We start from the raw sequence: 15,765 nt of genomic DNA, 5'->3' as shown, positions 1-15,765 counted from the left end.
CTTCTATAACAGGGGTATTATGAAGTTGGCATCTCGTTGGGAACAAGTCATCGAACAAAACGGCGCATATTTGACTTAAAACAGATGATTGTAACTAATTTTATGAACAAATGAAAATTTAAAAAAAATACCGCAGGACTTTTTTGACAGCCTAATTTTTGATAGCAACGTATTTATCTGTTTCAAGGCTGAGAAACAAGTTTTGATTGGGTTTTATGACAATTTTATCATTCACATCTTACAATTTAGTGCATTTGCGTTTTTGGTGTTAGAAACCCCAAAATCGCCACGGAAGTGGAATCTAGAATAATAAATTGATGGTTAATAATACACACTACATTAGGCATTTTTAAACAAATTCGTACGGTAGTAGATCGGTAGACTTGCGGCAACAGTGGTGATGGTCACTTAGGCCAGACACTTAGGAGGCGATTGGCCATATTGAATCAAATTAACGTTTCACTAATAGTTCACGTACGCGTTCACTAATGATCTAAACCAGACTGTAGTTTACACATATTTATTAACACTTTGGCGTCCGCACGTCTCGTAAACAAATATTCGCTTGATGCCGGCAGCGCAAATTCGGATTACTTGGGTTGTCGCCGCCCGTTCTTTACATTATCGGGAAATAATTAATTTTTAAGTTTTACTAATCTAATTTTACTTTTCGGTCTGTTTTAATTTTAGTAGAAACATTCAGCCGAATAATTCGAAAAACAGTATACTGAAATGCAAAAAACTGCTTTCATGTTTGGGGAAACATGAGTTTCGAAAGGTATCATTGAAGTTCTTCTTAATATGTCCGTATTTCTCCACCTCCCCTACTTATAAAAACATAAAACTTGTTAGCGTGTGTAAGTTATTGTTACCTAAACAAAACCACAACAGAATGTAAACGATACTAAAGTGCTGTCGCCGGCCACTGAGATACTATGTGCGCGTAACCACTGTGGCGTCGCCGGCAGTCAGCCGCTAGTTGTCGTACGTAACCACAGTGGTGTCGCCGGACGCCGAAGTGTAAAAATATACAAACGCCACGCGCATTCTGTAGACTGTGAACTAATTGATTTTTAAATCGTTACATGTCGACTAGGAAATAAAACTAATGTCTGTGGAATTCATTTCTGGATATTTATTATTCATTTGAAACAAAATACCCCATCAGACTTGTTTTTATTCGCGAAACAAATCTGCATTATGATCTACAACATAATCGTCAGTAAATTAACTGTCTTGGTAATGTTCATTATTTCTCCGATTTTTGTTAAATATTTTCGCTACATTTTCCACGGACTTACGGGTATCTACAACTATATCCTTAACTAGAATTTGGAAAAATAATTTATAAGGTTTCTCAGTATATCTCGGAAAAACGTCTAATGAACTTTGAAGTTTAAGGGTGAGGTCATAATTTTTCTGTATTTGAAATAATATTTGCTCCTCCGTAGGTGTCGAAAGCTCTTCTGCGGATAGCCATTCTTTAATTTTAACCTGTAAATAGATAAATGTTTGAAAAAATTAGAGATGGGCAAACCGTTCACGAACGGTACGAACGAACTAGTTCGCCGAAAAGAGTGAACGAACGGTCGTTCTTTTTCAAAGAACCGTAGTTCTCCCCACGAACTGATTGCGAGCGAAAGGTTTGTGAACGAACTGATTCCGAAAGAACGGTTTGCGAGTGAACTGTGTGAGAGTGAACTGCTTGTGAACGAACTGGTTCAGAACGAATGGTTTGCGAGTGAACTGTATGGGAAAGAACTGATTGAGAGTGAACTGTTTGGGAACGAACTGTTTGAGAACGAAGTGTTTGCGGGCGAATTGTTTGCGAACGAACTAGTGCAGCTGAACTAATTTGCGCTGGACGGAATGAACAAATATAACGAGAACGCTTGTAAGGAAAATAAAACGATATGTCATGATGAGCAAAATGCATCTAACGCTGGGTTTATTTTGTTAATGTATACTCAATTTTGTGTTAAAAATTAAATTAGATTTTCGTAGTTTTAAAAGCAAAAATATATATTTTCAATTACATGTATTCTTTCAATTCCGCCTAATATTCATATATTTCGTGATTATCAGAAAAAAATCTGGGGGAAGCTGGGGCGATTCATGGATTAGGTAAACATAAAATTTTATAGTGAGGGCATGTTGAGAAAAAAGTTTTTTCGTGGCTTTCAATTCATTGATTGGCCTATTGCGTGTACGTGTTATTGTGATTGTTTGTATGATTGATTGTTAGTGAAAATCGCTGTTGATTTTTTTCCCTGAATGAACATTATAAAATATGTAATCTTAAATGGAACCAGTGTGTTGTCCAAAAAGAGAATATGAAAAATTGCACATATTTTGTGCGGATCAAATTATTACATAAATACCATACGTACACTATCCAATCCAACGATATCAATTAATAGCTGTCTATTGATGTTGGGTTCCAGCCAACATTCTATGTTGTTCTTAATACCGCTGAACGAAAGAACGGTTCAAAAGAACTGATTCACGTAGATGAACGGTTAGTGAGTGAACCGTTCATCAAAGTGAACAAAATAACGCAGCGCGGGTAAACGATAGCAGACGACTGCTACTCGTCTGCTATCGTTTACCCGCGCTGAGTGGAAATCGATGCGAGTGTTCCGATGCCTGATCACCGGTGGTATACGCAGATATATATTAATTTGATATGCTAACATATAAGGTAAATGATGTTGGTTTGTCCGATTTTGCATGTTTTCACGCAACTATTAAATGCAAATTGATCTTTCTTCGTGAAAATCATATGCAATCAGGTTTGGGTTTGTTGAAAATCCCCAAGTCTCTAGTTGGTAATAATGTCAATGTTTTTCTTCAAAGAGAAATCATGTATTATCCACTTTTGATCATGGATTGTCCGGTTTTAGAATTTTTTTTTTAGTAGATATTTTATTTGTTATTGAGTTTCCTATTTCTCACTTTCATTAAATTTCGACCATATACATGCGTAAATATTACAAAACTGTCCATATTTCTCCCACATAATCTTCGAAAAATGTTCTACTTTCCGATCTGTTTTAATTTTAGTAAAAACATTGAAAAACATTCGGCCGAATAATTCGAAAAACAGTATATTGAAATGTAAGGAACTGTATTTAAGATTGGAGAAATATGAGTTTCGAAAGATATAATTGAAGTTCTTCTTAATATATCCGTATTTCCCCACCTATTGACGTAGGACTACGTCTTTCATTTCTATACCGGGGTGTAAAATCAAAGTTTCGAAAACGAAAGCGTTACGCCGGAGACCGAGATTTTGAGCGTTAATAGCTCCTAAACAACTGAACGAAATGGTATGATGAACACTTCATTCGAAAGATAAAATGTCTACGCGTTATATACTTGTTACTTTTTGATCCAAAAACTTGTTTCAATAGTCTTAAAATTGCTTTCAAAACAGGCTATTGAAATCACCAATCGGTATATAAGCGAGCGGCGCTCGGAAATCCACTCAGTTCTAATTGAACAGCGATTGGAGCATGTTGTCGCTGTTGCGGTGAAGCTCTTTATTTATCATGAAAGCGCGGATGAACGGTGTCACCAAGAGCCTGTTTGTGCACCCTAGGCCAGAAGGGAATCTATCAGGAGGAGAGTGATGCCACAAACGGTTCCCTGGGAAGACATCGCTACACACACATACACGCGCGGCTATTAACAGGTGGTTATCGAGTTGGCATTAACCAATGGTGGGCTTCCAGTATCGAGGAAAATGTGGAAATATCTAATCGTTACTGAAAATAATCTGCCAGTTCCTTTGGGAATTTTCAAAATATATTCATGTGAAAAAGTTTAATTGAATGTTTTCTATCCATGTAACACTGTGACCAAATACATTTGGTTTTGTGGTTTTTCAATCAATCGCAATCAACAGGATAGCTTCTGAAGATTATTCTTCCCCATCAGTAGGATATTTCCGTATCCAATATTGGATGCATAAAACCTTGTGGCTCCAACGTAACGCTCTCGTTTTCGAAGTTCTCCAAATATTCATTCATTCAGAATGAATTCAGATTCAACTTCAAACAAATGATCTCTAAATCAACGATAGTCCTACGTCACCCTTGCGGTTTTACCATAGATATAACCCACTTCCTGTTTTTATAATAAAAAACAGGAAGTGGGTTATATCTATGGTAAAACCGCAAGGGTGACGTAGGACTATCGTTGATTTAGAGATCATTTGTTTGAAGTTGAATCTGAATTCATTCTGAATGAATGAATATTTGGAGAACTTCGAAAACGAGAGCGTTACGTTGGAGCCACAAGGTTTTATGCATCCAATATTGGATACGGAAATATCCTACTGATGGGGAAGAATAATCTTCAGAAGCTATCCTGTTGATTGCGATTGATTGAAAAACCACAAAACCAAATGTATTTGGTCACAGTGTTACATGGATAGAAAACATTCAATTAAACTTTTTCACATGAATATATTTTGAAAATTCCCAAAGGAACTGGCAGATTATTTTCAGTAACGATTAGATATTTCCACATTTTCCTCGATACTGGAAGCCCACCAGTGGTTAATGCCAACTCGATAACCACCTGTTAATAGCACTTGATTGAAACATATTTGGTCACAGTGTTACATGGATAGAAAACATTCAATTAAACTCTTTCACATGAATATATTTTGAAAATTCCCAGAGGAACTGGCAGATTATTTTCAGTAACGATTAGTTATTTCCACATTTTCCTTGATACTGGAAGCCCACCAGTGGTTAATGCCAACTCGATAACCACCTGTTAATAGCACTTGATTGAAATATATTTGGTCACAGTGTTACATGGATAGAAAACATTCAATTAAACTCTTTCACATGAATATATTTTGAAAATTCCCAGAGGAACTAGCAGATTATTTTCCAGCAATGATTAGATCTTTCCGGAACTTTCCCGATGCTGAATGGCATCCTAACGGAAAGAGTTCTGCGCGTGTATGTGTCGATCCTTCGCCGTCCACCTCCTCCAGCACGTTAGGCAACGATGTTGTCTTGTCGATGTCCTCACGAAAAATGAATGTGTCTCACCACCAGAATATCACTTAAGTATGCTTTTTGTGTGTGATTGACTCGAGAGAAGGTGTGGTTTACGATGGCAATTTGGAAGGCAAACTAGAGGGGAATGAACTCTCTGAGCTCGGAACTTTCGGCGACTGAGCAATAATCGATTGCGGGCGCATACAATATTGGATACGGAAATATCCTACTGATGGGGAAGAATAATCTTCTGAAGCTATCCTGTTAATTGCGATTGATTGAAAAACCACAAAACCAAATGTATTTGGTCACAGTGTTACATGGATAGAAAACATTCAATTAAACTCTTTCACATGAATATATTTTGAAAATTCCCAAAGGAACTGGCAGATTATTTTCAGTAACGATTAGATATTTCCACATTTTCCTCGATACTGGAAGCCCACCAGTGGTTAATGCCAACTCGATAACCACCTATTAATAGCACTTGATTGAAACATATTTGGTCACAGTGTAACATGGATAGAAAACATTCAATTAAACTCTTTCACATGAATATATTTTGAAAATTCCCAGAGGAACTGGCAGATTATTTTCCAGCATTGATTAGATCTTTCCGGAACTTTCTCGATGCTGAATGGCATCCTAACGGAAAGAGTTCTGCGCGTGTATGTGTCGATCCTTCGCCGTCCACCTCCTCCAGCACGTTAGGCAACGATGTTGTCTTGTCGATGTCCTCACGAAAAATGAATGTGTCTCACCACCAGAATATCGCTTAAGTATGCTTTTTGTGTGTGATTGAATCGAGAGAAGGTGTGGTTTACGATGGCAATTTGGAAGGCAAACTCGAGGGGAATGAACTATCTGAGCTCGGAACTTTCGGCGACTGAGCAATAATCGATTGCGGGCGCATACAATATTGGATACGGAAATATCCTACTGATGGGGAAGAATAATCTTCTGAAGCTATCCTGTTAATTGCGATTGATTGAAAAACCACAAAACCAAATGTATTTGGTCACAGTGTTACATGGATAGAAAACATTCAATTAAACTTTTTCACATGAATATATTTTGAAAATTCCCAAAGGAACTGGCAGATTATTTTCAGTAACGATTAGATATTTCCACATTTTCCTCGATACTGGAAGCCCACCATTGGTTAATGCCAACTCGATAACCACCTGTTAATAGCCGCGCGTGTATGTGTGTGTAGCGATGTCTTCCCAGGGAACCGTTTGTGGCATCACTCTCCTCCTGATAGATTCCCTTCTGGCCTAGGGTGCACAAACAGGCTCTTGGTGACACCGTTCATCCGCGCTTTCATGATAAATAAAGAGCTTCACCGCAACAGCGACAACATGCTCCAATCGCTGTTCAATTAGAACTGAGTGGATTTCCGAGCGCCGCTCGCTTATATACCGATTGGTGATTTCAATAGCCTGTTTTGAAAGCAATTTTAAGACTATTGAAACAAGTTTTTGGATCAAAAAGTAACAAGTATATAACGCGTAGACATTTTATCTTTCGAATGAAGTGTTCATCATACCATTTCGTTCAGTTGTTTAGGAGCTATTAACGCTCAAAATCTCGGTCTCCGGCGTAACGCTTTCGTTTTCGAAACTTTGATTTTACACCCCGGTATAGAAATGAAAGACGTAGTCCTACGTCAAAAAAACTTGTAGGCGTGTGTAGGTTAATGTTACCTAAACAAAATCCCAACAGAATTCAAACGATACTAAAGTGCTGTCGCCGGCCAGTGAGACACTAAGCGCACGTACCACTGTGGTGTCGCCGGCAGTCGGACGCTAGTTTTCGTACGTAACCACTGTGGTGTCGCCAAAGTGTTAATTACGGTCGAAAACAACTGTAACAGAAACAACCGATCAGAAAATGTGTAAAGTCACAAGCAGTGTTACTACACGTATAGATTAATCTAGAAAGGTACAGAGTTTTTCGTTATTTTTGGTACAGATTTTATACCGTACAGGGTACAGATTTTCGTCAAAAAGTAAAGATTGGAACATTTTTTCCCGCGTGTGAAATTTCTTACATTTGAAGCATTAATATACAAGACGACTTTTACGAGTGATTTTATATAGGCATATGGTAAATGATGTTGGTTTGTCCAGTCGAAAATATGATCTTGAATTATATTTTCAATCTACCACCAAACGTATTCAGACCATTTCAGGATTATGACACAAATATTGTAAACATCATGTTGCACAGCATTTGTATCAGATTTATATATCTAAATCACGTAATTACAGTAATCATTCAATAACTGAACCTGGTTTAACTGGACTGTTTTTTAGCTGGACGAACGTTAACGGGGTCTTGTCCCAGTTAGAAAGTAGAAGTTCGTAAACAATTGTCGCCATTTCAATTTGAAGATTCGCAGTTTTAGTTTGTTTAGTTTTAGATGTTATAAAAATTAACATTATTTTTGGGAGGAGGCGATCTGGCGTAGTGGTAACATCCATACCTCTCTCGTAGAGATCACGAGTTCAATTTACGGAGCTCACTGCCGTAATGAAAGGGTTAAGGCACATTTTCGATTTACGACCTAAAATGATTCGCTATAACGGCAATTTTTTTGGCCCCCTTGGTATAAACAGCAAAATAAGTTGAAATGTAAATATACAATAGATATACGAATAGATTTAAGAATCGAGTGTGATCATCAACATTGTAACAATTCCCTTATATCCCATCCCTTTCCTGAAAGAATATGTCACCCTCTAAACTCGAGTAAACCGCGAGTAATCGGTTTTCCATCTTACTAACCATAGTGTTAGGAAAATTATTTATGTATAGTTTTAAAACATATATTTAAGAATTCGGCTCCTTTAAACTAATGTAACTGAGCCTGTAAAAATAAACGATTTATATAAAAAAACGGCCATTTTTTATTACGATATATTTTTATGTTGCCAATCTTGCGTAATTTATTTTCGAAAATTTGAAGAATGGCTCTGTTAATTAAAGATGTCACATTCCAAATAAGCCGAGAATGGTTTGAAAAAATTAAAAATAGATTTAATTTGCCTAACTTAAAAATGACCGTGCTCCCGTGGTCGAGTGCTTAGCGTCATAACTAACATGCCGGGTATTCGGGTTCGATTCCCGTTCTGGTCGGGGAATTTTTCGTCAAAGAAATTTCCTCCGACTTGCACTGCGATCACGCGTATTCTAGAGCTTGCCACTCTGAATGCATTCAAGGCGTGTTATTTGGCATAGAAATCTCAACTAAGTACTAATAAAAATGACGCAAGTAATACTACGTTGAGACGGCGAAGTTCCTCTAGGAACGTTAGTACCATTGAAGAAGAAGAAGAACTTAAAAATGAAATTTAAAGCAGCAGTGCTGATGAGGCCACATCAAAGGAATATGCTAACATTTCAAAGAGAATTATTGAAAGAGGTGATCATAAACCAGAACAAGTGTTTAACCTAGACGAAACAGGGCTTTATTGGAAGCGAATGCCAGATCGCACGTACATTTTAAAAACCGAAAATCTGCGCCTGGTTATCAGGTGTCTAGAGAACGATTAACTTTGCTTCTTGATGCAAATTATCTCTTTTAATATATATATCAATTATCCCTCATATGGAGATTCAAGAAGAAAGCTTGGATGACTAAAGCTAATTTCGAGGATTGTACAGAAGTGAAAAAATATTTGCGAGACAATAACTTAAGCAACATGGCTTTGCTAATTTTGGATAATGCACCAGGGCATCCTATTAATTTATCCGAACTAGTCTTCAGATTTAAGCCATTTAAAAAAATATGTATGTATACAAACATATATTTCATTTAACATGAAGTTGTTTCTTATTTGATGGTTTTTGGAGTCTGTGCAAATCCGTGTACTTCTTATTGAGGTATTTTTGATTAGAATGAAATAAAAAAGATAAAATGAAAGTTATCACCAGACCCGCGACGCTATACTTTGCTAGCAAATAAACCGCACCGCAATTACCACGCGAGCAGCGAGCAGAATGCCAAAACACATTTTATTCTGACTCAGATCAGCACATATATTCTTAGAATTAGAGATGATAGCTTTAAGTATAAAAATAAAAAAGTCAATCAAAAAATGTAAACTAAATCGAGCAGGATCAAATTTAGTCTTAACTAGAAATCCGAACGAAACGTTTGCTTTTTAAAAAATCCGAAACGCCTCCCGTATTTGTAACTGGCGGGGTGGCGGCCATTTTGGATTTGCATTTTTCATAAATAACCGTATTCTACTAGTCAAGCCCTTTCATTTGATATTCATATTGAAGGGGGTTTTGACGAAATTAGTTGTCTGTCATTTTGTAACGTCCGCCATCTTGGATTTCTATTTTACATAAATAACTGTGTCCTACTAGTCAAGTCTATTCATTAGATACCCATATTAATGGGGTTTCGAGAAAATATGTTATTCGCCAATATTTACAAACATACAAACAGTTGAATGAAACCGCTTAAATAGCAGCATGGGAAACATATTTCTTCCGCATTACCGCAAGCCACGGCTCGTCAGAACGAGCGTACGATTCACGGTTCTTTATCAATAAACCGGCTCTTAAAAGAAACACGGTTCTTTTATGAACCGCTGTTCTTTTTTGAACCGTGGTTCTCAAATGAACGGCTCCTAAATGAACCGCGGTTTAAAAAGAGCTACGGCTCAGAAAAGAACCGTGTGTCCTTTTTGAACGGTGGTTAATTTTTTTTCTCTATTGTAGTGATTTTCAACACATTTCGGCTGGTTCGTCACTTTTACTTCCATTTTATGTAAGAATGTCGGGAGCGAGAATTGAACTCGTGATCTCTGCGAGAGAGGTATGGATGTTACCACTACGCCAGATCGCCTCCTCCCAAAAAAAATGTTAATTTTTATAACATCTAAAACTAAACAAACTAAAACTGCGAATCTTCAAATTTAAAAAGGCGACAATTGTTTACGAACTTCTACTTTCTAACTGGGACAAGACCCCGTTAACGTTCGTCCAGCTCAAAAGCATTCCAGTTAAACCAGGTTCAGTTATTGAATGATTACTGTAATTACGTGATTTAGATATATAAATCTGATACAAATGCTGTGCAACATGATGTTTACAATATTTGTGTCATAATCCTGAAATGGTCTGAATACGTTTGGTGGTAGATTGAAAATATAGTTCAAGATCATATTTTCGACTGGACAAACTAACATCATTTACCATATGCCTATATAAAATCACGCCCGAAAACAACTGTAACAGAAACAACCGATCAGAAAATGTGTAAAGTCACAAGCAGTGTTAATACACGTATAGATTAATCTAGAAAGGTACAGAGTTTTTCGTTATTTTTGGTACAGATTTTATACCGTACAGGGTACAGATTTTCGTCAAAAAGTACAAATTGGAACATTTTTGTCCGCGTGTGAAATTTCTTACATTTGAAGCATTAAGATACAAGACGACTTTTACGAGGGCGGTCCGATAACTACTCAGCCTACAAAAGCCTTACGAGAATGAACTACACGATAAGTGTAGATAAGGATAAGGATCTCTTGCGATACTTACTCAATCGGGCGATGAGGCTAAGTACTTATCGAACCGCCCTCGCCTTGGTGCTGCTGATTATAAAAGCATAATAATTGATTAGTTTCATGAAGACGGAATTACTTACAAGGATCGTCTGAAAGCGTTCTTTATGATTCGAATTCCGTAATGCGCTTGATAAAAATCGATCAAATAGTCGTAAAATGTACATGTCATTCGCTGACTTTGTGTGCTAGTTATGCATGTGAGAAAACCCCTGAGTATCTTGAGCATTTATTGAGGGGCTTATATACATATAACGTCTATTTCAATAGGGACAAAAGTAGACCGATAGGGACAGCAAACGACGTCATCTCTTCAGTAAGGTTCACCATTTCATAATGGAAATATATAGGGTAGATAGGAACAATATTACCAGGCAGGGCGGAATGGACCACCCTTCGTTTGGACTTGTTATTCAATCAACAATACTTATTTTCCAACAATTGTGTTGGAAATACAATACACTCATACCTCGCTATACGGCCGCTCTTTATACGGCCATGTTACATTAAGGCACTTTTCGATTTACGACTTGAAATGTTTCGTTATAACGGCCATTTTTTATTACGATATATTTTCATGTTGCCATTCTTGCGTAATTTATTTTCGAAAATTTGAAGAATGGATCTGTTGAAGATGTCACATTCCAAGTAAGCCAATGGTTTGAAAAAATAGATTTAATTTGCCTTACTTAAAAATTAAATTTGAAGCAGCAGTGCTGATGAGGCCGCATCAAAAAAATATGCTAACATTTCAAAGAGACTTATTCAAAGAGGTGATCATAAACCTGAACAAGTGTTTAACCTAGACGAAACAGGGCTTTATTGGAAGCGAATGCCTGATCGCACGTACATTTCAAAAACCGAAAAATCTGAGTCTGGTTATCAGGTGTCTAGAGAACGATTAACTTTGCTTCTTGATGCAAATGCCGTGAGTGGTTTTAGGCTAAAACCACTTTTAATATATTTATCTCTGAAGGACTAAATAAAAATCAATTATCCCTCATATGGAGATTCAACAAAAATGCTTGGATGACTAAAGCTAATTTTGAGGATTGTACAGAAGTGAAAAAATATTTGCGAGACAATAACTTAAACATGGCTTTGCTAAATTGGATAATGCACCAGGGCATCCTATTAATTTATCCGAACTAGTCTTCAGATTTAAGTCATTTAAAAAAATATGTATGTATACAAACATATATTTCATTTAACATGAAGTTGTTTCTTATTTGATGGTTTTTGGAGTCTGATATTATTTTATGTACAAATCCGTGTACTTCTAATTTAGGTATTTTTTATTTGAATGAAATAAAAAAGACAAAATGCAAGTTATCACCAGACCGAAACTGTCGTTTGGCGGTATAGGTAAAGGGAATAGGCAACTCTAATAACTCTAATAGTAACTTGGAACTTTCGATTATCTGGAGTATTTATTTTTTTTTACTTCGTTTAATCGAATAAAAAAAATGGTTTGCCCTTCAAATGTAAAATAACAAACAACAAATATGTATTATACAAATCTTTGGAATGATTTATTTGCATAATGCGTAACCAGAAATTGTCTGGAGCCCCTGGGAGGAGGAGTGTTTCGAAAATCGAAAAAAATATTCATTGCCCATGGACCAACATACATGCAAAAGCTCATGCGTGAGCTTCTTGAACGCCAAGGATAGTTCGATGACATGGTTATGGGAATCAACATTAACGGTGCTATGTTTTGGGTAGCCGAGGCTTGAGACAAGGTATCGGCTGATTTCATTGTGAAGTCATGGAACATGCATGTATCCCGTAGTCGGTTGTAAAACAACGCACATTTTTGATTCAGCAGAAATAGATGAACCAAGGCAATACGTTGCACGACGAGGAGGTGGAGTTTGAGGCTCTGAACGACGATGGCATAGTCAACATTGTTTTGCATCCAAACACATCTCTCTACGATGATGAAAATTTAATTTCGACTGCCGATGAAGCGAATACTTCATCAATTCTAGGACCAAAGATGTGTTACAAATGAAACAGCCTTATGTGGAACTGATAAAGTTATAACTTGGGCTGAGGAAAACGGATTGCCATTGGAAAGATAATTGCGAGAATTAGGTAGAAATATTTTAGTGAAAATCATTCATTCACAAAATGTTAGCTTTTAATTTTTGCTTTGTGGCATATTATGCATATTATAAGAGTGCCAATGAGTGTATGGGAAAAATGTGACTTTCGAATGGCACTTCCTGCAAATTGTTGATTTCGGCGAAAAAATACCCTATGCAAAATTTGATCTAAATCTAACTTTATTTACTAACGTGCCAGGACGTCAAAGTTTGAGTTATTTAAAAACCGCAAAATCACCCAAGGGTTATTATCAAAAATCGTCTCTGGAACTTAGATGACATAAAATCTGACGGTTCATGCAATTTGAAGATAATAGGCATCAAACGATTTTTTTTCCTAAACTCCAATTTCATATACTCCCTCCTTGAGTGACCTTACGACACACAAAAATTCTGAAAAAATGTATAGTGTATTCTTTCGCGGGAATCAACGTTTTCCCGGAAGTCTCTTTCATAAATCGTTTATGAATAAGTTATACAAAAAAGCAACAACTTTTTAAGTAAATGTATGTGTCATCATTATTTTTCTAATTGAAATTGAAACGCAGTCAAAATGACTTCCTTGGGCCTTGGGCCTTGGCTCTTACCAGGACAATTGGCACAAGAATTGTGCACTAGTATTGCTCCGTTCGATATACTAAAGCACTGGGAGACACAAATATATTCCAATTCTGTTATGTACGGTCTAGATGATAGTTTTGTCGGCCCTATCAACACAGGTTTCAGTGCAAAGGTCCTTCAGTGCTTTAAAGCACGCTCTAACGGACATGAGAACAAATCTGTAAGAAACATCTGTAACAACATCATGATTCTGAAACTCAATCCTGATCTGCTCAATAAAGTTATTGAACTTTATGATAATGTCTTCGAACCACTCTGATTAACTATAAAATCTATAGTCTTCCATACACCGTGACCATAATATTGTTTAGTAAAAATAAGTTCATCTCTATATTCACTTCTATAGAAATTTGTTTGTTCAAGATTTTTGTTAACAGTTTGCCATTTTCCAAACACAAACACACTGTGACCAAAACCTTTTTTATTGACTAATATACATATACGCTGCATCAATTTTACATTCCGGGATGAAAAAGCACAGAAAAATGAAAGTATCCAGGAAAAAAAACCTTCATCCATCGTGTTGCTTTCTTTTTTTCTATAATTTAACTTATTACCGGCAAGCTTTTTCTTACAAACGAAAACTATTGTTGTTATTTTTTATTGTTGGCGCTGGGAAAATGTCAATGCAAAATAATTAGTTCTCTCCGATTATCTATTTCCCGAAAAAAGGGACATTTTCCAAAATATTCAAAGTACAAATGCGCTGCGAAAACATAATGGCATTAAGGGCTACGAGGTTGCTATTCAGTGGAATATATTGAATATATTGAATATACTATATAATATATATTGAATCTTCGTCAATAATATGCCCGGAACCGACGAGGAAATATTCACACTAGCAATCTTATTAAAATCATCGTTACATGTCCCAATGATTTTCTTCCGTTCCTCCACGTTCGAAATTATACGAAACGACATAAAATAATGTTGTAGCGAGAATCGGGCGACGAACGAGTTAATGCAAAATTCAGGCCCGCGGAACCATCTGCTATCAGGAGTCAAGTCGGGTTGACGTGCCCATTTAGTTCCATCGTCGGCAACATTAGATTTTGTCGGTACCCATCTCCACGCGTTGACATTCGTCGATTCTAATATTTCTCCCACTCGGGCAGCTACAAATGGACTATATCGTCGGTGGTCAGAATTTAACCAACACAACACATTACGAGAATCTGACCAAAAGAATCGTTCAGAAATTTCGATAGTAAGATTCTTCACTATCGAGTCTGCCAGCCTCGTACCAATCACCGCTGCCTGGAGTTCCAATCTAGGGATCGACATGTATTTCAGGGGGGATACACGAGTTTTAGCTCCGACCAGCGTACAATCGATTTTATCGTTTTCTTCAAAGCGTAGAAACACAAGGGCTGCCATACCATTTTCACTTGCATCAACGAACGTGTGCATCTGGATAACATTATTTTTGCTGATAGAAGTTTCTTGTCGATAGCACCTCCGAATGCGAACATTCTCCAATCCAATGCATCCAGCCTTTGAATTGCTTATCAGGAATCGGATCGTCCCATTGCACACCCAAGCGCCATATCTCTTGGAGAATTATTTTTAGGAACATGAGAAAATGTGCAATCAAACCCAGTGGATCGAAAATAGTCATCAGTACACGAAGCACTTCTCGTTTCGTTGGACGTCGGCAACCGTTGCGAAGGTCTACGGAAAATCGGCTTTTTGTCTCTCCGCGTTTTTATTTTTTACAAATTGATCTACACTCGGAGAGCAACACGCGCCGAAGGTCATAACCTGCATCACAAATGTGCTAGGCTCCTGTTCTTCATCTTCGTACCACAAAAAACGTTGACAGTGCTGGTCTTCTTTCCTAATACGAACTTGATGGAACATCTCACGTATATCTCCACAGATTGCGAAACGATGTTCCCTGAATTGTTTCAACACAGATATGAGTGATGTGAGCTGATCTGGGCCAGCAAGGAGAACAGAATTGAGTGAGACACCATGTGTAACCGCAGCCGCATCCCACACAACCCTTAGCTTACCAGGTTTATTGGGATTTGTAACCGGAAATACGGGAAGATACCATACACGCTGAAAAGTTTTATTCAGCTCGACTTGCGAAATTTTTCTGATGTAACCTTTCAATTGTTCGCCGACATGGAATTAAGTGAACCACCATTCTGTTTCAAAGACAATTTGCACGTTTAAGGGCCATATGCCTGCTGTCCGGCAAACGAATATCATCATATCGCCAGAGGAGGTCCGTCTCAAATCTTTCCCCTACGCATCGTGTAAGCAAATTTAATTGTGATAACGCGCGTTCATCTTCAGTCGAACGAAACGTACGATTCGATTTCACTATTCCTAAGCTATCAAGAGAAAAGTAATCTTTTACGGCTTGTTGCAGGTTATCTTCGCATGAACATATGTGATAAGTATAATGAACCATACTCGTAG

General features: G+C 37.2%; 1 protein-coding gene across 2 annotated transcripts in view; it reads right to left on the bottom strand.

The window, feature by feature from the left end:
• Nucleotides 1-1,159: 1,159 nt before the first annotated feature.
• Nucleotides 1,160-15,765, bottom strand: part of LOC129768002 (armadillo-like helical domain-containing protein 3) — a 264,660-nt gene continuing 250,054 nt past the window's right edge. For both annotated transcript variants that reach the window (XM_055769349.1, XM_055769350.1), the window contains exon 9: nt 1,160-1,494. In XM_055769349.1, the coding sequence (XP_055625324.1) occupies nt 1,228-1,494 (267 nt within the window). In that variant the 3' untranslated portion in view covers nt 1,160-1,227. The remainder of the gene's footprint in view (nt 1,495-15,765) is intronic.

The sequence above is a fragment of the Toxorhynchites rutilus genome, chromosome 2 (genome assembly GCF_029784135.1).
Source record: "Toxorhynchites rutilus septentrionalis strain SRP chromosome 2, ASM2978413v1, whole genome shotgun sequence".
NCBI lineage: Eukaryota > Metazoa > Arthropoda > Insecta > Diptera > Culicidae > Toxorhynchites > Toxorhynchites rutilus.
This window is presented reverse-complemented; position numbering and strand designations above follow the sequence as displayed.